The sequence below is a fragment of the Hyaena hyaena genome, unplaced genomic scaffold (genome assembly GCF_003009895.1).
Source record: "Hyaena hyaena isolate Hyena2069 unplaced genomic scaffold, ASM300989v1 scaffold_568, whole genome shotgun sequence".
Taxonomy (NCBI): Eukaryota; Metazoa; Chordata; class Mammalia; order Carnivora; family Hyaenidae; genus Hyaena; species Hyaena hyaena.
The window spans coordinates 664,014-684,306 of NW_024081199.1; the positions used below are offsets into that span (position 1 = coordinate 664,014).

Genomic DNA, 20,293 nt, shown 5'->3' on the forward strand with positions numbered 1-20,293 from the left:
GTGGACCAGTCAGAGTCAACCTCTCAGAGTCTCACTTTCTTTTTGCTTCATGAGGTAATTGTAGGGTTAAATGAGAGAAACAGTAAAGCACCTAAAACACAGTTCATCATATGTTATTACTTTCTTTCTCATGACAAAATATTTCAATAGAGCTGCTTAAAAATTCAGAATATAACTAAAATCCATTTTATTTTGCCCAACTCACAAAATGGTACATGTTCTGGTCAGCCATATATTTTTCATTTATTGTTTTATAAGGAACCCTAATTTATTCTGAAATGAGAGAATTCAAATACCTGGAAAGTAAAGACAATTGAAAAATGCTGGCAGCTATTATCCTGTGATTGGAGCCCAGAAGTGGTGATTAGTTCAGCTGAAACACTTAAGTAAAGCAAGCATTTGTTTCAAAGGAAAAGAAGACTCTACTCTTTAGCACCAACCTTAAGGCCAACGAAAAAGGACTGATACATTAGCCAAGTGGACAGAACAAATCAGCTAGACGCCAAGAAAAAGGTGATACCATATTACTCTGAAAACTCACCTCCAGAGCTGCCATCCTCACTACCTGGTTGCTGTGATAGAAGAAATTTGGTAGAACATCAAAAATAGATGTTTCAGACAAGATGAGTTTCTGGAAGGTACAGAGACAGGTTAAGCCATTACATCCAAAAGGGAGCAATTTCAGTGGACGATATTTAGCATTTTGAAGCATGTAGAGATAGTAACCTAAGAATTCTGTCTAGGAATGTCATGTTATGAACTCACCTTCTTTGTGCCCCAGCTTCCTCAGCTACAAAATGGGGGTGTGGGGGGGAGGAATAACACCTATCCTCATGGGTCTGTTGTGAGCATTAGAAGAATTAATGTATGTAAAATTCTTAGAATAATGCAGTAATGCATTATATGTTAATATTAGTGTTAAAGACCATAATTAACATCCTTTCTGACATACATCTGTGCTCAACTTCTTACTGTCTCAGTCCTCCACTATGGTAAGCCACAGATTTGGATCCCAGTTGAAACCCTCTATTTCAACTATGAACCAAATAAACAAAAATATCCTTTCCCCCTTTCTAAGTTCCCCAGAAGGAAATCTGACAGAAAGCCTGAAGATTTCCTTGGCTAGACAGACCAATAGTAGTCTTATTTACAGGTAGAAACACAAAGTCATTCCTGAGAAAGTGGTTCTGTCTAAAAAATAATAGTTAAGGTCCTTCCAATTAATAGTAATATCAGCCAATATTCTTTTATAAAATTGACTCTGTATAAAGCTTACTAGTAAGTATCATAATGAAATAAAACTTAAATGACTTAAGTGGCTTTGCCTCTAGAAGACTAACAACTACATGCTAATATGTCTGATTCAAATACTAGATATCAACTAGTGCTACCACTTAATTCTAGCCTAGAATACTTTCTAGATAAAAAGTACAAGAGGTAGAGACTTCATTTTTAAGCTAAACCACAATTCTAATAGAATATTTTATGAAAACAATAACATAAGTATAAATCATTTTATAAAGTTAGGCATGAAACTTCATTACAAATTGATTAATTGAACCGGGCTTAGGAATAGAGAAGACAAGAGTGCACAGTGGTAGACAATGGCTTTATGTATACCTGCAGGTTCTCAATGCAAAACTGATGTCCATACATGTCAATAGCTGAAAGGAAGATAGACTCTACTTGGTTATGGCGAAGCTCATACGATGGCAAATGGGAGGCAATAAGAACCTAGAGTGAGAGCAAAATAAGAGGCATAAGTTCCTGAGGGAGTGATTATTCTAGGCTCCTATTAGGCAGCTCTGATACAAAAGCAATAAATATAAATCTGTAAGTGCAGGCATCAAAGATAAAACAGAGACCAAGTAAAACAACTTCTAGGTCCTGTAACATAAAGTCAATGCCACCAAATACTGCATCTCAGTTGACTCTCACCATGATTTGCGTTGTGGGCAATTTCCCACAGGGAGGCAGGGGGAAGGCAGAGAAAACAGCTTCAATCAAGTTCCCTCAGTGCATGTGATTTACCATTGCAAAGCCGCTAGTCCTGGGGACTGCATGACTAGCCGTTAATTGGGAATCAGGTCTGGCAGGGAGCAGCTGTGGGGAAGGTGGATGTCACAGAACTAGGCTTTTGCAACTCTGAAGTAGAAACAAAGAGTAGGAAAAGCTGCTCTGAAAGCCCCAGGTACTCAGTATCAAGGGGGAGGTATCAGGATGTAACCCCAATGCATGTGAGAGGCAGAGAGAGTGAAAGCAGTGTCACAAACAAACAGGGACACGGTAGGACCTGAATAGTCTCAGCAGGTCACTGAGAGGTTCAATAACTTTGAGTAGTTCAGTGACATGGATACAACTGTAGAGAAAGCAGAAGGTCACTGAACAGCTTCAAATGCTGCTTCCTTGTCAATGCTCGTGCACTGAAACACAAAGGGAGCACCACTTCTTGGCTTCCCCGCTGAAACCTTTTGGAATGGAAATGAAGACTATATAGTGAAACTAACTGGACTTCTTCGGGGTTGTTCTGATTGCTAGTACCTAAAAGTCACTGCATTATCTTTCTGCTTTCCACACTTGATTTTTTCTTACACACTTATGAAAAAGTTTTCACTTGCTTCTAAGTTCCCTTTGGGAAATGAAAAATATTGAGTTCATTCCCATCCCTTAGTTTCCTTTCCCCACGTGACCCTGCTTTACTATCATCACAAGACTACTAGGACAGTCAAGGAATCATAAGAGAATTTTATCAGAGGGAAAAGACTTCTATTTTAAACAGACTCAACATTAATGTTTTCCTTTCTCTTTAAAATAACATACTAAAGGGGTGCTTGGGTGGCTCAGTCAGTTTAGCGTCTGACTTCAGCTCAGGTCATGATCTCACAGTTTCTGAATTCGAGCCCCACGTTGGGCTCTGTGCTGATAGCTCAGAGCCTGGAGCCTACTTCTGATTCTATGTCTCCCTCTCTCTGCCCCTCCCCTGCTTGTGTGTTGTCTGTCTGTCTGTCTCTCTCTCTCTCAAAAATAAATAAACATTAACAAAATTTAAAAAATAAATAAACATACTATGTGGGGGCACCTGGGTGGCTCAGTCGGTTAAGCGTACAACTTTGGCCCAGGTCATGATCTTGCAGCTCATGAGTTTGAGCCCCATATCCAGCTCTGTGCTGACAGCTCGGAGCCTGGAGCCTGCTTCTGATTCTGTGTCTCCCTCTCTCTGCCTCTGTCCTGCTCATGGTCTGTCTCTCTCTCAAAAATAAAAATAAACATTAAAAAAATAATTTTGGCATTATCTGCCAAAACTACAAATTCTCTCTGAAAAATAAATAAACATTTAAAAAAAAAATACTACGTGAAAACATTTGTTTTGAGGGCCATGAGAAGATGTACATAGAAAATGGCATGATCTGTATCAAGTGATTCAGTAAAAAGCTCACTGTATGTAAGACCTGTGCCCAATCTATGAAAACCATTTCTCCCTCATGATAAACAACACATGTCCTTACCTGGCGTGCTCGCAGTGCCACTTTGGCATTGGTGGTCTTACTGAGTTGAGTTAGCTCTGTGAGGATATTCAGCAGCTCATCAGTGAGAGTAGGGTCCCGACCACACAACTGATCCTAATTGTTAATGTGAAAAAATATACATCCACATTAAAAAGAAGTGTGGACAGAACTTTGAAATGGGAAAAGAGAATAAAAACAAAGCAAACACAGCTGGATTAATAAGAAAATGGAAACTTCCTATTATTTGTATCCCAAACAATGTCGTAAAGAAGATCCCAGAAGAAGCCACTGTGAAGGAGAAGCCCAAATCCCTCAGTCATTCAGATTCAAAATTCCTAGTGAATTTCTTTATCACATTATACTTTTAACATGCAGAAGAAATCATCAAGGACCATTAAAAGGGGCCAGGGGATTCTGAGGAAAAAATAACAGATGATGCCTCCAAGTTTTAAGAGGTTTTAAATAACATAGGGACTGGGTCAGGCTTTCCTGTTCCCTCTCCCATTTTTGGAAAGAAGGCAGAATAAGGCAAAAGGAACCACTCCTGGTGGTTTTCATTCCAAACACCAAATGTTCAGCATCCCAGGAGGGTGCAAAACAGAAACACAAGAGCAAATTATTCATTTATAAACACACACTACATAAAAACACTATCTCATATGCTGACAATTCTATGCCCAAAATCATTTATCCCCTTGCTGTACCAAGAATCATTCCATGATAAATAAACATGGTGAATCCTTAGATGGATTAGAGGGAAAAAAATCAAGCTACTACTATACAATCCATGGGTTCATTCAGTTGGGTCCTTCTTCTTTTAAAAATTAAAATTAGTAAAAAAAATCTCTATCATATTTTGAGAAAAATACTTCTCCAGTAGAATATTAGTTCATTCCCTAAATTCATCCATTATCCATGTAATTTTCAACTAAGCTGAAAAAAAAGTGCAGATGTGGATTTTATAAATGGCTGTCCTTTTTGAAATCTATAGAGCTATTTATAGAAATTCTAAATACCAGGGGCACCTGGGTGGCTCAGTGGGCTGAGTGTCCAACTTCATTCAGCTCAGGTCATGATCTCATGGCTTGTGAGTTCAAGCCCCACATTGTGCTCTCTGCTGTCAGCACAGAGCCCACTTTGGATCCTCTGTCCCTCTCTCTCTTCATCCCTCCCCCACATTCTCTCTTCTCAAAAATAAATAAATATTAAAAAAAAATCTTAAACAATATCACATAAATTATGTTTAGGCATAGCTCCCTCTACTTGGAGTTTGAAATAATTGTTTTTATATTGTAGTGAGTTTTTATTCTCCTTCTACTATAAATAGGACATGAAGATGACCAGATCCCAAAAGGCTTCCTGTTGCTGCCTTTTAAGTTTCTTCCTTACCTTGATTATCAGCCTTTTCCCTGAAAAATCTCCAGTTCATACTTAACCTTCCTCATCTCAGAGACACTCTTTATAGAGTGCCTCTATAAACACAAGTATTTAACAGTATAAACACCAAGGTATAAACAAAAGCTTGAGACTTTCAGCTTTTGGGGCATTTCCCAAAATACCTTTTCTACAACCCCTACTGCCTTCCACACCCAGGGTAAACGGTTTGGGAGTACTCAGCACCACTATGCTGGGAAGAAGGCTTCTCAAACATTTTAAAGCAGGAAATACCTCCTGATCCACCCACCAGAAGTCTGCTCCAATTATCCAGAGGTATAAAACACACGATGGGACTTACAGTTAAAGAAGTGCAAGCACTGTTTTCACATGTTGAACACAGGAAATTCACTGATCTGAGGGGGAAATTTCACCTGTTTGGCACAGAGAATTCACTGATCTGAGTGGGGAGGAGAAAGCAGCCTATCAAGTGACTGTAAATCCAGGGTTTGGTTGAGCATGCGGTCATAGACCAGAGGGCCTGTTCCACCTATCCTAGGGCATAAAGGAAAAAAGGAGGGTGAAAATGCAACTGAGCTGCATCTTTTCTTGAGACTGAAGGAATGAAATAGAATTTCAAGGGAATGTATAAAATCACCAGAGACAAGATCACAGGAAGACAGGAGAACAGACAGATCACAGTGAATGAGGAAACCAAGATAAAGTTTTCCTATTAAATCCCTCTTTTCCTAATGTTCCTAATAGAGAAAAAAATTCCTTTCTGAGGTACTTCCTCCATTCATAAGAACGACTCATTGAAAGATCTAAAAACATAACAGGTGTCCTGAGAAGTAAAACTAAGCTGCTCTGCAAAGGGCCAGACTAAAGTCTCCACATCTAACAACAAAAACCAACATAACAAAATAAGAACCTACTACCTACTTTTTCAGACATGATAGCTTTGGAATATTTTTCCTTGAAAGGAAATCCAGGTTTACCTTTTGAGATTAAGCTAAAACAAAGAAATAAAAATGCAGCGATCTTCTTGCCTAACTATAGATCTTGCCTAACTTAAAACAACACATGAAACCCTTTTCTGAAAAAAAAAACATCAAAAAAACACTTTTTTTTTTCCTTTTATCTTTCCACTATGAGAGAAAAGGAGGGAGAAAAGAGGTAGGGAAAAAGAAACAGTATCTGAAAGAAAAGGAACTATGGAGATTTAAAACAATAATCAGGAAATAATTATCCATTCACAATCACCAAATGACAACCTTTTCCCGGGCTCCTTGTGATAAAGTACAGAAACCAGGTCTTTGTGGGATGTAAAGTATCAAATACAGTAGCAATAAACCACTATGTCCATTAGTTTATCCTGACTTGGATATTTTCCATTCAAATATTATTTTGTCCACTGTCATCATGAATACTTAGAAAAGGTTTGGCAGGGTGCTTGGGTGGCTCAGTCAGTTAAGTGTCTGACTTCAGCCCAGGTAATGGTCTCATGTTTCGTGGGTTTGAGCCCTGCATTGGGCTCTGCGCTGACAGTGTGGAGCCTGTTTGGGATTCTTACTCCCTCTCTCTCTGCCCCTCCCCCACTCGCTCTCTCTCAAAATGAATAAACTTAAAAAAAATTTTAAAACAAGAAAAAGATTGGCAATAGAAAATTACATATAGAGTAACCTTCTCAACCCTTTCTTGTCTTTGTGTTGAGGTTCTAAAAGAAACCACTAGACACTGAAGACAATTCTACCCATCAGAACCAATTATCCGAAGATACAAACATCCAAAAGAAGCTTATGGCTCTCCAGCCTAGAGACAGGCTTCCTTTGGGAGGCCCAACATCATCATCTAATTCTGGTGAACATTTTGTAACAATGACATTAAATGGTGACTCAGTTAGCAGATATATTTCCTCAATATAAAGAGGTTCTTTTAATAAACCTACTTGCTGAGTCTGGGATTACAGGTTACTTGCATAAATCTGCAGGCCAAAGTAAAAATAATTATTCAGTAATGGTTAAGGTTGGTAACACATATTTATTTCTTGTGTTTATTCTTAACCTGGATGGTGGCTAACTGCAGAGAATATTTCAGATGTACAGATATAAAAGAAATGTGCTTAAGTGTCAAAACCATAACCAAAAGTATGCAGCTGACTGCCAGAAAAGCCCAAAATAATCTAACTTGATCTTAGCAACCTAAGATACGAAGACAATTCAGAATGGAATGTGACCTAATGTGTAATGCTCTCAAGACATTAACTATTGTTCAGGTAGGTGAGCACTAATCCCAAAATCAGCTATGGACTGGTAGCTTCTTCCAGTCGCAGCTGGACTTTTTGAAATTCCAAGGATGTCATAGGACAAGTTTAACAAGAAATTGCTAATACCACCCTTATTCAGTAAACTAGGATTCACTGAGACACACTGGATAAAATTATTTGCAGTCATGTTAAGAAGAAAAGGCTTCCAGTCTAAACCAAATCAAGGTTCACAGGCACAGTATTATTCATAAGGAAGCATGGTTTATATCATATTCATGTGGCCCATACCAAAAATAACATATAAGTAGTGAGGGGAGGACTACTCAGCATCAAATTGGCTACAGGACATGTACGCTGTTATCTAGACAGCTAACAAAGTAATTTTTATTGGTGCCAATTTGCCTAATTTGGCTAAAGAGTCTCTTAAATATCTCTAAGTAAACATAAATAATATTTCCAAGCTTTTTCCTATGAAATTAAATTTAAGAAATAAAATGAGCTTTCAAAAAATAAATCTGGCTTTCCAGACTTTGGTTTTAATTGAGGCACCATGTTCTTCCAAATGGACTTCTGCATTTTACTTGATATTCTACTTTCCAGATAGGATGAAAAATTAGAACAAATTTGCTCAAGAGGAAAGTTGCCTGAAGCAAGGTACTACTGGGCAAGCTGCGCTAATACCTGGAGGAGATGAGGGGTTCCTTGGAGCAGCCCACATTTCATAACACTGATTCACAGAGTCTGATTGTCTTTATCCCTCCCTCTAGGTTCAAAAGCCCCAGAAATCATCATCAAGCTCAGCAAAGCACACCATCAACATTCCTGCTTCTAGAAAGCAAAGATTGAAATGCTGGGCACATAACCATCAATCAGGAAACCAAGGTAAGCAAAGAAAGGGGAAGTGGCAGAGAACGCAAGCTGTAGAATTCCAATGCTACCATGTCCAGATGGTATCTGTAAAAGACAGTGAGACCTATAGAAAGAGTGATCCAAACCAGTAAAATAGCTTTTATCAGCTACCAACATTAACGCAGATGTAAGGTGGGGTGATGGCAGTGAGACCCTACCATTACCAAAGAAGGAATGAGGAAACCCATACCTGACACTCAGCATTATCACATCAGAAAGGAGCACCTCTCAAGCCTTCATCCTGCTGCACACGACATGACTACCTGGCTCTCAGCTCAAGCGTATCAATTAACTTCTTGATTTCCAAGTCTCTAAGATGAGGTGAAAGCAGCTGATATTTCAAAAGAAACTCAGTGATATGAAAGCCTACAGATCCTACGTTATTTACAGAGTTTTGGTTTGTTTTTTTAAAGAAAAATGTGAAATGCTAAAATAAAGAAAAGGACAAATCCATCTTTCTGGTTCACATCTTCAACCTTTTTTCTCTTCCTCTTCCTCCCCCAACTCCTCCTCTGCTCACCGTCCTATGCATCCAAACCCAAACACTAATGACAGCTCTTTTCTCCAAAGAGCTCAGCCTGTTGGAAAGAAAGTTTGGGCACTATCCAAGCAGGTAAGAAGTAATCAGGATGACAAGGTGGGGAAAAAAGAACAGCAGCAAGTCAGAGTCCCATTGGCTTCTGCCTGTCCTGACTGGCAAAAGCAGAAAGCAAAGCCTCAAACCAGTTCTCTGACAGGGCCCAACGCCTCTGCAGCACCCCCCATGTAATTACACACTTGAGTGACTGGACTCTGAAGAAAATTGAAGGCCTGAGCTCCGAACAGCTGCCATTTTCTCTCTCCATCACACCAGCGTGATTACTTGAGAAATGAACAGCCCCGGCTCAAAGCTACTCCAGAATTCTCAGAGGAAATATGGCTCCGTGTTCCAATAATGAGATTCTTAAGGCAAGCGTTACTTACAATCACTCCGCAAAAGGAGCGAGCCGAGCCCCTATATCTTACAAATTAGAATTTAAGAAACCCAGCGACAGTCTTGGACGATCATTACTCTTCTGCTGCTCCAAGGATTCTGGGCTTTGGTCTATTTTTAGTGCAGAAAACTGTTAAGTCCTTAAAAAGGTAATCATAATAAAATGAAAACTTACCATCATTAGCTCCCTAAAAAGGCAAATACACCTCATTTTAGGTACAAACTGAGAGATTCTTCCACTCTCTCCTCATTACCCTTTTCTGCTGGAAAGTCTTGTTTTATCCAAATGAGAATTAGCAATCCTTGTATTAAAATTAAAAAAAAAAATCTAACTAGTTAGAGATTTCTTCCTTCCTTTGATTGAAAAAAAAATCATCAAATTGCCATAGATAATAGCACTTCTTTGCTGAAACCTGTTACTTGGGGAAGTGGAAATATTATATACTGCCAATACATATTTTTTTCTTTCAAATGCATCTTCTGATTTCCCCACCATCTAGCCATTCTAGGGCAGCAAAGGTAATGAACTCTCCTTGTAATTACATGTTTTTAAAGGTGGCTATTCTAAAAAATATATATATCCTTGAGAGTTAACCAGCTAGGCAGACATGAAGTTGTGGCACTGTTGTTAAACACAAATGTGAGGTAGGTAGTTTCTCTTTATTCTAAACTATGAAAGAAAAAACAGCAGTGGCAATTTATAGTATTTTTTTTCCTCCAAGAAGAAAGGATGGAATCAAGATACCAAAAATTCCAATTCCACAAAGGGACAAGAGAGGAAACTCTAGGTGTAAAATGGTACTTTGGCCCCCAAAAAAGATAAAAAGGCAGTCACAAGGCAGCTGTTCATGGGTTGGGGACTCTAAGAATAGTCCTATTGTTCTCTGATTCCAAGAACTAACTCAATCAGAAGAATCTAGGAATGAAGGACTTATACACTGTGTTTAAAAATCCTTAAGTCCACAAAAATTCTACCCACTGGTCAAATGTACATTAATTCTATTCACATTCTCACCTCTCACTCCCACTTTCTAGTAGTTCTCATATTACGAAGTAATAGGGACAAAAGCATGCATCCTCTACAAGAATCTGATCTTGGAGTTCTATGTAAGTAAAACAGAAAGGGACCAAAGAAGATGCAGAATTAATCTGAATTTCTTTGGTGTAAGGGGCAGTACTGTATTCCTAACACTGGTTTTTCATTCTTACCTTCTGGAACCTAACAACCATTGCTGATATTCAGGGAAAAAACAAAAGAGTTATAGGGAAAAAGTATACTGGCTAGATAAGACAAATTTTTAAGTTACAGTCATGAGTGACACCAGGAAGCACAAGGCATCTCTCAGCAGAGTCAAAAGATTTGAGTTCCTGTGCATGATTCCATGCATAATAGCCAGAACAGCCCCTTCCTGACAGGAGCAGGCTCCTTCAGGTCAAGGACAGAGGTAGAGGTGAGAAGCTGTTCATCTACAACCCAAGCGCCATTTGTGCCAAAATTACAAAAGACAAGGAGCTTTTCCTCTGACCACAGAACCTCAGAATGAGAAACATTTTCTCAATAACATCACATCCTTACAGGTTCTGAAAAATGGTACTCACAATAAGCATTGTGACCAGAAGATTCTTCTTGGTGACTTGAGCGTGAGAGAAGATATAGTTCAGCACAGTGTTCATGTCACTCTTGTTTTCTTCTCGAAGGGCGAACACACATTTGTCATAGTGACCTGCAAGCAGCAAGAAGAACTGGTCATCATCCATGGATGAGTGTTCACGTTTATATGATATTTGTTTGTTGTTAATATCTATAATTCATCTGATAAGCAGTGAAAGGAAACATTTTAAGAATTTGCTTGGATAGGAGTACCTGGGTGGCTTAGTTGGTTAAGTGTCCTGCTCTTGATGTGGGCTCAGGTCATGATCTTGTGGTGAACAGGAGCTCTGTGTTGGGTTCTGCACTGGTCATGCAAGGCTTGCTTGGGATTCTCTCTTAAGAGAGAGAGGATAGTCTCTAACTCTCTCCCAAAATAAACAGAAATTAAAAGAAGAATTTCTTGGATGGATTTGTACAGAATTGGCAGAGAGGTTTAATAAAAGAAATGCTGGGGGGCGCCTTTGTGGCTCAGTCAGTTAAGCGTCAGACTTCGGCTCAAGTCATAATCTCACGGTTCATGGGTTCGAGCCCTGCATCGGTCCCTGTGCTGACAGCTAGCTCAGAGCCTGGAGCCTGTTTCGGATTCTGTATCTTGCTCTCTCTCTAGCCATCCCCTGCTCATGCTCTCTCTCTCAGAAATAAATTTAAAAAAAAGAAATGCTGGACTAGGAGTCAGGCAATCTGGTGTAAATTCTGGGCTCAAAGCCCAGCTCTATTACCAGTTTCCCATGTGCTTCTTGGCAAATCGCTTTACCTCTTTGAGCCTCATTCTCACCCTCCCCTCCCAAAGATAGAAGGAAGGTTTGTCTTAGGATATGAACTGTTGGTGGTAATTCCAACCCCCCACCCTTACTCTAAACTCTTTCATTTAGTTTCCTGGAATGATTTCCTTAGAAAAGAGGATTCTGCTGCTTAAAAAGAAATGTCAATACCATTAAACTTGATGATCTTTAAAGTCTGCCCCAGCTTGAGATTCTGGTTTCAGGTCTGACTCAACTGAAAATGTTTCACCCTAACTATAAGGAACAGGTTTCTGTTTTTGTCTTGGAAGACAGGGTTGATGGAGAGTGAGAATCCCAAGCAGCTCCACGTCCCGCACAGAGCCCAACAGGGAGCTCAATCTCACAACCATGAGATCATGACCTTAGCCTGAATCATGAGTTGGATGCTTAACTGACTGAGCCACCCAGGCTCCCCTAACTATATGGAACAGTTTTAGCTCAAAAATAAAGCCACACAAACTTTTTTATTTAAAAAAAATCTTTTTTAAATATTTATTTTTGAGAGATAGAGCGTGAGCAGAAGAGAGCAGAGAGAGAGGAAGACACAGAATCTGAAGCAGGCTCCAGGCTCCAAGCTGTCACCCCAGAGCGTGACATGGGGCTCAAATTCATAAACCACGAGATCATGACCTGAGCCAAAGTCGGTCACTTAACCGACTGAGCCACCCAGGCACCCTTCACACAAACTTATCAGTATCTGTAAGAGGGATGGCTGCTACCTCTGAAATCATCGTTTTGCCCTATGAATCCATAAAACAGCTGAACAACATGCAGGCATTCCAAATCCAAACTAAGGCACAGATCAAGGAGAACCTTGCATTAAGAAATTTTCAAGTTTCTTATAGTGATATCTACCATGGTATATAAGTAATATTCTTCAGAAAACAGCTGACCCCAGAATTAAATTTCCAAGTAAAAGAGAATTAGTGTTTCAATAGTCTCAAGGTCAGGATTTTATGAAATCATGAAAAAATTAATGGATTTTCATCTTGGTTCAAATTCCATTTTAAGTTACAAACCAGAACAGTTCGACTGCATTACTATGGATTCCTAGAATACTGAATACGTTCAACCAGGGTAACTCGGCTCTGAATTAAATATTAGAGATTAATATAAAACTTTTTCAAAATGAAACTAAATATATCTGAATAAAAAACTTAATTCAGATATATTTGAATTAAGAATTGACAATTTCACATAAGACCTATTTAGAACAAAATAGAAGCTGTTTAACAATTCGTTGTCTTATAAAAACTCATACCTTTCCCAACAGAGACAACTTTGAAGAGACAACAGAAATAATATCTTGGTAAAGTAAATTACTAGGACAAGGACAAATAAAAAGAATATTTACCCAGGGAAGAGATGCAGAGACACTAAGCAGAAAGAAAGCAATGATACCACATTTTAAAAAACTTTTTATTGTGAGATATATATACAGTAGAATAAATAAATACCCATGTAACTACCATCTCTTAGAACATTTTTAATAATCTTTGAAGGATCCTATGTCTCCCCCCTGAGGAATACCTACTAAGCTGAATTTTATGTTACTCACTCTTTTGCTTTTCTTTACATTTATTCCATTTATGTCTCAACATTATATATTTGAAATTCATCCTTCTGTTCATATGTATAACTTGAATCATCAACTTTCACTGCTGTATAGTAATCCATTATAGAAATATACTAGAATTCAATTATTTATTCTACTTGTGTAATCTGAATTGTTTCCTGTCAATTTTGCTATTATGAATTATGAATAATGCTGCCATAAACAGTCCCATATATGTCTCTTTACAAACATGTGTAAGAGTTTCTCCAGAGTTTATTATCTATAGACAAAATTACTAGGTTGAAGAATACATAAAACATTCAACTCTATTAAGTTCTGACAAACTATTTTCCAAAGTGGTTTGCACTTTCAAAATTTGCACCGTCACTTACAAAAGTATTAGAAGATGATCTTTTTAATTTTTGCCAATCTCATTGTGCTTTTGGCTTTCTCTAATTAGCAATGTGACTGCATATCTTTTCATAAATTTGTGGATCATTTGTATCCTCCCTTTTATGAATTATCTTTTTATATCTTTTGACTATTTTTCAAAGAGGTTGTCTGTTACTTATTTATTAACCCCTTTCTTTAGGTGTAGGTTTTATAAATACCTTCTCCCGCTTTGTGGCTTATGTTTTCAGTCTCTTTATGGCATCTTTTCATGAACAGAAGCTCTGAAGTGGGGTCAAATTAATCAGTCTTTTCCTTTCCAGTTTACACTGTGTGTGTCTTCTATGACAAAATCTTCCCTACTCTGAGGTCATGAGGCTATTCTCTTAAAAATTTAGTACTTTTGTATCTTTAGAACACATTTAAATCTTTAATTCATCTGGAATTGATTTCTTGTGTATGGTTTAAGGTGGGGATACAATTTCTTTTTTTTGGTCTTGCAAATAAAGTCTATCCTTTCTACATGATCTATAATGGCTGCTCTGTTATAATGTAAATTTTCATATATGTGTGAATCTGTTTCTGGGCTACTATGTTCCATTGGTCTATTAATCTTTCCCTATACCAATATCACAATCTCTTTATTAATATAGCTTTAGATTAAACCTTGATATTTCACTGGACAAATCCTCCCACCTTGTATTTCTTTAGAAGTATCCTAGTTATTGTTAGATTTTCCTTTAATGTGAATTTTAGAACTAGCTTGAAAAATTCCATGAAAATACCCTACTAGGATTTTTACTGGATTATCAATGAATCTACAGATGAATTCCAGGAGAATCAATACTTTGCAAGTGTACATTCCAATCTAAGACCGTGATATTTATTTAGATCTTCTTTATTATTGTTCGCTCGTTATAATTTTCTTCAAAAGAGGCTTGTACATTTATTAGACTTATTCCTTAGTATTCTGTATTTTGGGTTGCTATTTTAAATGGAGTATTTTTCTAAACTGCTTCTCTAAACACTTGTACTATAAAGACACACAAAGTTCAAAATACATTCGAATTTTGTATTCAACAACCTTTTTAGGCTTTAATTCTAAGAATAAATATGTGGATTCTTTGAGGTTTTCCAGGTAGACATCATGTCATATCATATCTAATAGTGGGAGATTTATTTCCTTATTCCTTTCCAGTCTACATACCTTTTAATTCTTTATCTTATTGCACTGGCTAGGACATACAGTATGGTGCTGAACAGAAGAAGTGAGACCAGGTGCCCTCATCTTATTCCTGTCTTAAAGAGAATGCTCTCAACAATGCTTTCAATTATACCATTATGCATGAGGTATCCTACAGATTTTTTGTGGGGAGACTTTACATGTTTAAAGAAGTTCTATTTTATTCTTCATTTGTCAAGAGTTTCTCATGAGTGAATATTAAATTTTTTCAAGTGTTTTTCCCCCATATCTTTAGGTGACCATGTTTTTTCCTCTTTGAATCTCTTAAATGATAAATTATGTTAGTTGGTTTTTCCAATAGTAATCAAGCTTGCATTAGTAGGATAAAGACATTTTGGTTGTGATGTGTTATTTTGTACATACACTGATGGATTTAATTTGCTAATATTTGCTTGAGGATTTTTGCTGGTTATGAGTGGCACAGCTATCCTTTAAAAGATGCAAAAGGAAGCAAAATATGTAAGAAAATGTTAATATTTCAAGTTCTATGATGTTTCACTGCCACCTTGTGGCAGGAAGCAATATCAGCAGTATGTAGCTTTTAAAATCCTAGCCAGAGGTGTTTCACATTTAGAGACTTCATAAAGCATTTAATGAAGCTCTTCAGAGAAAGCCAGGGATAAATTCCATCTAAATGATACACTGAAAAGTACTGGAAAATCTGAGCCTTCTTCAGATGACTGTGGTTCAATCCATGGATTAGCTGCCAAGAGGCAAGCTCTTCAGATAGAGTTTTTCAATTTCAGCCTGGTCATGACTCAACCAACTCTCACTAAACAAGGTCAGGAAGACATCAACAGGGAATACTAATCTCTACTAGAAAAATTATCTCAGCCCTTTCCCAGAAGGCACACCAGATTCACAATCTCATCAAGCTGTTTCTGTTGTTCTTTCTTTGTCACTAGTGGGATTTGGAGGTTTAGTTTTTAAGAACGTGGTGAGGGGGGAAGAGTTTGTTAATGGCAGGTGTTAGTGACTGGATAAACTGGCTCAGCTGCTGCACAGTCCTACAGGGAACCTTTCTCAGAAACAGTCCTCAGGAAGAGGCTTACCATTCTGGAACTGTGTCTCTACTCTCAGGTACTGCCGCAGCAGATCCATCACCACAGCCTTCATGTGGCCTCGGATGCCACTTCGGTATCTAGGCAAGCAGAAAGAACCTCCACTGAAAAAACCGACGACAGGCTAATACTATTAGATAACAGACTATTTAAACAAGCTCAGAGCTTAAATTCTAAGTCTCAGATACCTGCCTATAGACAACTTTTTTTTTAATAAAAGGAAAGAAAAAAGGAGAACAAAACAAAACCAAAAACCACTTGACAGCCCTACCTAACAACACCCTGGTTCAGTTCCCACTGCTAAATAGAAATGATCATTACACTCCTGAAATGGCTACAGGATATCCGAAAAATTTATGAGCATCTTAGAGTTGAAAATGTTCTGTGAATGTTCCTTCAGTCCTATAGTGGGCTATGTAAGCTAAGAAGAATGAATGTCTTACTCGGCCCTGTGCCAGAAGAAAAATTAACAGTTTCATCAAAATTACAAGGGAAAAAAACAAAAGAATGAAATGTCTGTGCTTTAATAATTCACAGAAAGATGTAGAACAGAAAAAAGTCATCAGAAATATTTTAGCTCATAGTTCTAAGATATTTAAATATCTAAGATATTTAGAAAATACCTATATTTTCCAAGACAAAAGTGCTTTCTAATAAGTCAAACCTGAGATAAATTTCTTGGTGAGTACTCAGAAGAAAGAAAGGTATGGTTATGAACAGGTCTGGGAATCTGTAGTGATATGTAATTACCTCTGTACCAGCTGGACAATGCTCTGAGTGTTCATGAAGAAAACTTCCCGTTCAGATTTCCGGTTCAATGTAGCTGCATGGCTATCTAGGATGTTGGCAATCTAAAGAAGAAAGAGAAAAAAAACTAACGCCCAACCCAACAAAGGGACCTAAAGCATTAGCCTATGTAGCATCACTACCGGTAATCTTAATTATAACACAATAATTTCCGTCTTTCACATGCTGGAAGCAGCTGTAAGTTACTGGGCATAGTTTAGAGGCTTGTGTTAAATAACCAACTTTTATTTCTTTTCACACTTTCCCAGATGAACTAATGAGTGTATCACAAAAGCTACCATCCTACCAGAGGCCCTTGACAGGCAAGAAATGCTTACGGTCAAGGTTCAAACTTTATTCCCCACTTGCCTAGCTTAACTCCCTACATGTAAATTAGCTTTAGAAGCAAAAAGCAAGCATGCTGCTGGGGTAGTAAGAAAGTCACTGCTAATAAAACTACAAATATCCTTCCACTTTAAATTCATAAAATTACTCTAATTAGGGCACAGGCTCAATAATAAACCTCTGTAAAGTAAAAGGCCAATATGTTTTTCTCATAACCACAAATACTTTTACATTTCACATATAGTACTTTCATTACAGGGCTTCTATCTTGAGACACATTAGTGAAGGGCACAATGCTCAAGACTGCAAAAGTCTAACATCCAGACAGTATCCAAGCAAGAAAGAATCCCACAACATGAACTCCATAACTGGTAGCTAGTAGAGAAATGTAACTCTCTACCTGCTGGCTGGGAAACTGACAGAGGACTGATGTGATGTTACTGGCATATTGAGCCATTTCCTTCTTGATAGACTTCTCCACATTGGGGGGAATACGACCAGAGACACTGGTCATGATATCTTGCAATTCTAGGAGAGGCAAGGAAGGATCTCTGAGCGTCTTCATTAACCGCTCCACCCAGTCTTTTACCTGAGAAGGAAATAATAAGATCCAGACAAAATTAAAACGATCTCCAAAATAAAGTGATGTATCTGGATTTAGTATCATGCAGTTTTTACTATCAAACTGTAATACAGGCATCTAACTCTGTCCTTGTTCTCTGGTTTAAATCCCAATTAAATGTGAAGTCAATGACACAGAGAAGCAGCAAGGATTTAAAGACTCCATATCCCACAACTAAAGGTGAGAGAGTTTCAGGCCAACCAGCCTTCTTTTCCTCCTTCTTAAAAAATCCTTATGCGTTTTTTAAACTACCTGGGAGATAAGGTATCGTATTTGTAGACCCTTTCCCCAAGAGAAGTGATTCATACCCTGCTGCTAAAAAAAGGATCTGGAAGGCAGTATCCATTCATTACGTTGACCAGATTATCCAGGACATAATGGAACACTCGATGGAGCTTCTCGCCTCTCAGTGCTGTGCTCTGGTTCCGTGGTAGACTACCTGTGTGAAGCTCAGCCTGTCAACCCCAATGAGAGATCAAGTCATCCACTACCTTCCAGTCAAGTTACACACACACACTGCAACTTAAAGTCATTCAAAATCAAGATCTCCCTTTACTACATCCAGCTACAAGGAGAGAAGTCAATGGAGGAAGCATTTTGAGGAAATCATAGAATCTTAGGATCATAGTAATTCCTGCAAAATCTAGTTCCATAACACTACAGCCACAAATGCAAGGCACGAGATCAAGGGGGGAGAGAGCATCAGAAAAACTAGCAAACTAAGCCCTGAAATCATCTGCCCCCTCCAAACTACCCCTACACCATGTAATCAACTCCTGGAGAGCAATATTAAAAGTAACTTCTGACTTACCTGTTGGACCTTGCTGGGGTTGTCTAACTGCATTTTGGCTATTACACAGCCAGGGTCAAGAGCTGTTCCAGGCCGTTTGACATAATGGATACAGCCAGACTCTACAGCTGTTAAGGTCATTACCATCTTCATCACCTAAAACAATAAATAAAATTACAATTTACTCTCTCTTTAAAATGAACGATTTAAAGTAGCTAGTTTTCCCTTCAACATCTAAGTCACACCACCTCTAATTCTAACCATAATAATGAGAATATTGAAATCTACAACAAAGTAGAAGAAGGGCAATTAGAAAATCTTTCAGGACCTAGCTTTAGTGATTAATGACAGCTACTGACATTTCTTGTTTCTAATGTTTAAATTGATTTTGCCCTACTTTGTGTTTTATATTTAGAATTGATTCATAGTTTAGCCTTCTCATACCCATGATCTAGGTGTTAAAATACCCACGCCAAAAGCTGACGGTCATTCTTTATTCTTCTTTCTCCCTTATCTACCAATTACCAAGCCCAGCCAAATTTCTCAAAAATCTTCCTCTCTTACCATCTCTTTGGTTTAGGGCTCATCATACCAGTCCTAGAGTACTTGAAAAACCTCCCAACAAAATTCCCTACCGCTATACATCTCCAGCGAGGTCACTAAATGCAATCATTCTATAGCCCAAATTTTGTTGTATCAGTTGTCTGTAAAATCCCTCAAAAACTCCTCACTGCCTCCAGGGGAGCCTAAACATCTCAGTGTGTCTCATAAGGTCCTTCATGATCTCAAGTTATGATGACTTACTTAGCATGTTCGCTTGCCACTTCCCATTAAACCTTAGACAATTCTCAACAATACAAATATGTACTTGCAGTTTCCTAAATATACTACACTCTCTTCTGTGCCTTTGTACATGCTGTTCTTCCCTTTAAACATTTGTCCTGCCCTTCTTCACCTGGTATATTACTATCTACCTTTTAAAGATTTTTTATTTATTTTAAGTTTATTTATTTATTGAAAGAGAGAGAAAGGGCGGCGGGGGGGGATCCCGAGCAGGGTCTGCACCATCAGTGCAGAGCTCAGTGCAGGGCTTGGACCCACAAACTGCAAGATCATGACCTGAGCTAAAATCAAGAGTCAGATGCTTAATGGACTGAGCCACCCAGGCACTCCTAAAGAATTTTTTTAATGTTTATTTATTTTTGAGAGAGAGAGAGAAAGTGGGGGAGGGGCAGAGAGAGAAGGGATAGATGATCTGAAGTGGCCTCTGTGCTGACAGCAGGGAGCCCAACGTGGGGCTTGAACTCACAAACCACAGATCATGACCTCAGCCAAAGCTGGATGCTCAAATGACTGAGCCACCCAGGTGCCCCAACTATCTATCTTTTAAAAGCAAGATCAAAGTCCCCTTTCTTTCAAAAGGTCCTCACTTGCTATCCACCACATCTACCAGCTGCACCCCAATTTGGGTTAAGTGACCCCCTGTACTCTGTGCTTAACTCTCTCAGAATTCATATTTCATTACTTGTCTGTTTTGTGGACCCACTCCACTTATCTTATTTTTTCTTTTTATAACCAGTCCTTTGACTGATTCCTGACACTCAGTAAGTGCTGTTGTTGCCTAGTATCTATCTTTGGAGCAAGAGATTCCTCATCTGTCAAAGAAAAACTGTAGCTTTTTATTTGTTCTTAAAATCATGTTCATAAGCCAATTAAGCCAACTGATGCTCTTTACTATTTCTTTTCTGTTACTCTTCAGTCCTAGTCCATCCCAGCAGATGCTTTTCCCACCTTCCGCCCTATGCCAAAGCCCCACCACCACACTGACCTCAATCTCAGCATAGCACTGGCCAGCAAACACATGGCCTCCATCCTCCACAATATACTGGATTAATTTCCCAGCAGAAGGTGAACGCATCACTGATGGGTCATTTTCCTTCTCAAAAACACAGGTCTTATTGCCAATTGTGATGCGATATCTAGGAGATAAGTAGGAGTATGTAAGCCAATAAAGCACCTTGGGTTGTAAAGGAGAACATC

General features: G+C 38.4%; 1 protein-coding gene across 6 annotated transcripts in view; it reads right to left on the reverse strand.

Moving 5' to 3' along the window:
* The window catches only part of ACACA (acetyl-CoA carboxylase alpha), a 272,064-nt gene that overhangs the window by 133,907 nt on the left and 117,864 nt on the right, over positions 1 to 20,293 (reverse strand). For all 6 annotated transcript variants that reach the window (XM_039256323.1, XM_039256327.1, XM_039256326.1 and 3 more), the window contains 10 exons: positions 20,082 to 20,232; positions 18,275 to 18,409; positions 17,772 to 17,918; positions 17,242 to 17,430; positions 16,461 to 16,561; positions 15,702 to 15,790; positions 10,628 to 10,752; positions 3,507 to 3,620; positions 1,621 to 1,734; positions 542 to 631 (listed from right to left, as the gene is read on the reverse strand). In XM_039256323.1, coding sequence (XP_039112254.1) covers positions 542 to 631; positions 1,621 to 1,734; positions 3,507 to 3,620; positions 10,628 to 10,752; positions 15,702 to 15,790; positions 16,461 to 16,561; positions 17,242 to 17,430; positions 17,772 to 17,918; positions 18,275 to 18,409; positions 20,082 to 20,232 — 1,255 coding nt within the window. The remainder of the gene's footprint in view (positions 1 to 541; positions 632 to 1,620; positions 1,735 to 3,506; positions 3,621 to 10,627; positions 10,753 to 15,701; positions 15,791 to 16,460; positions 16,562 to 17,241; positions 17,431 to 17,771; positions 17,919 to 18,274; positions 18,410 to 20,081; positions 20,233 to 20,293) is intronic.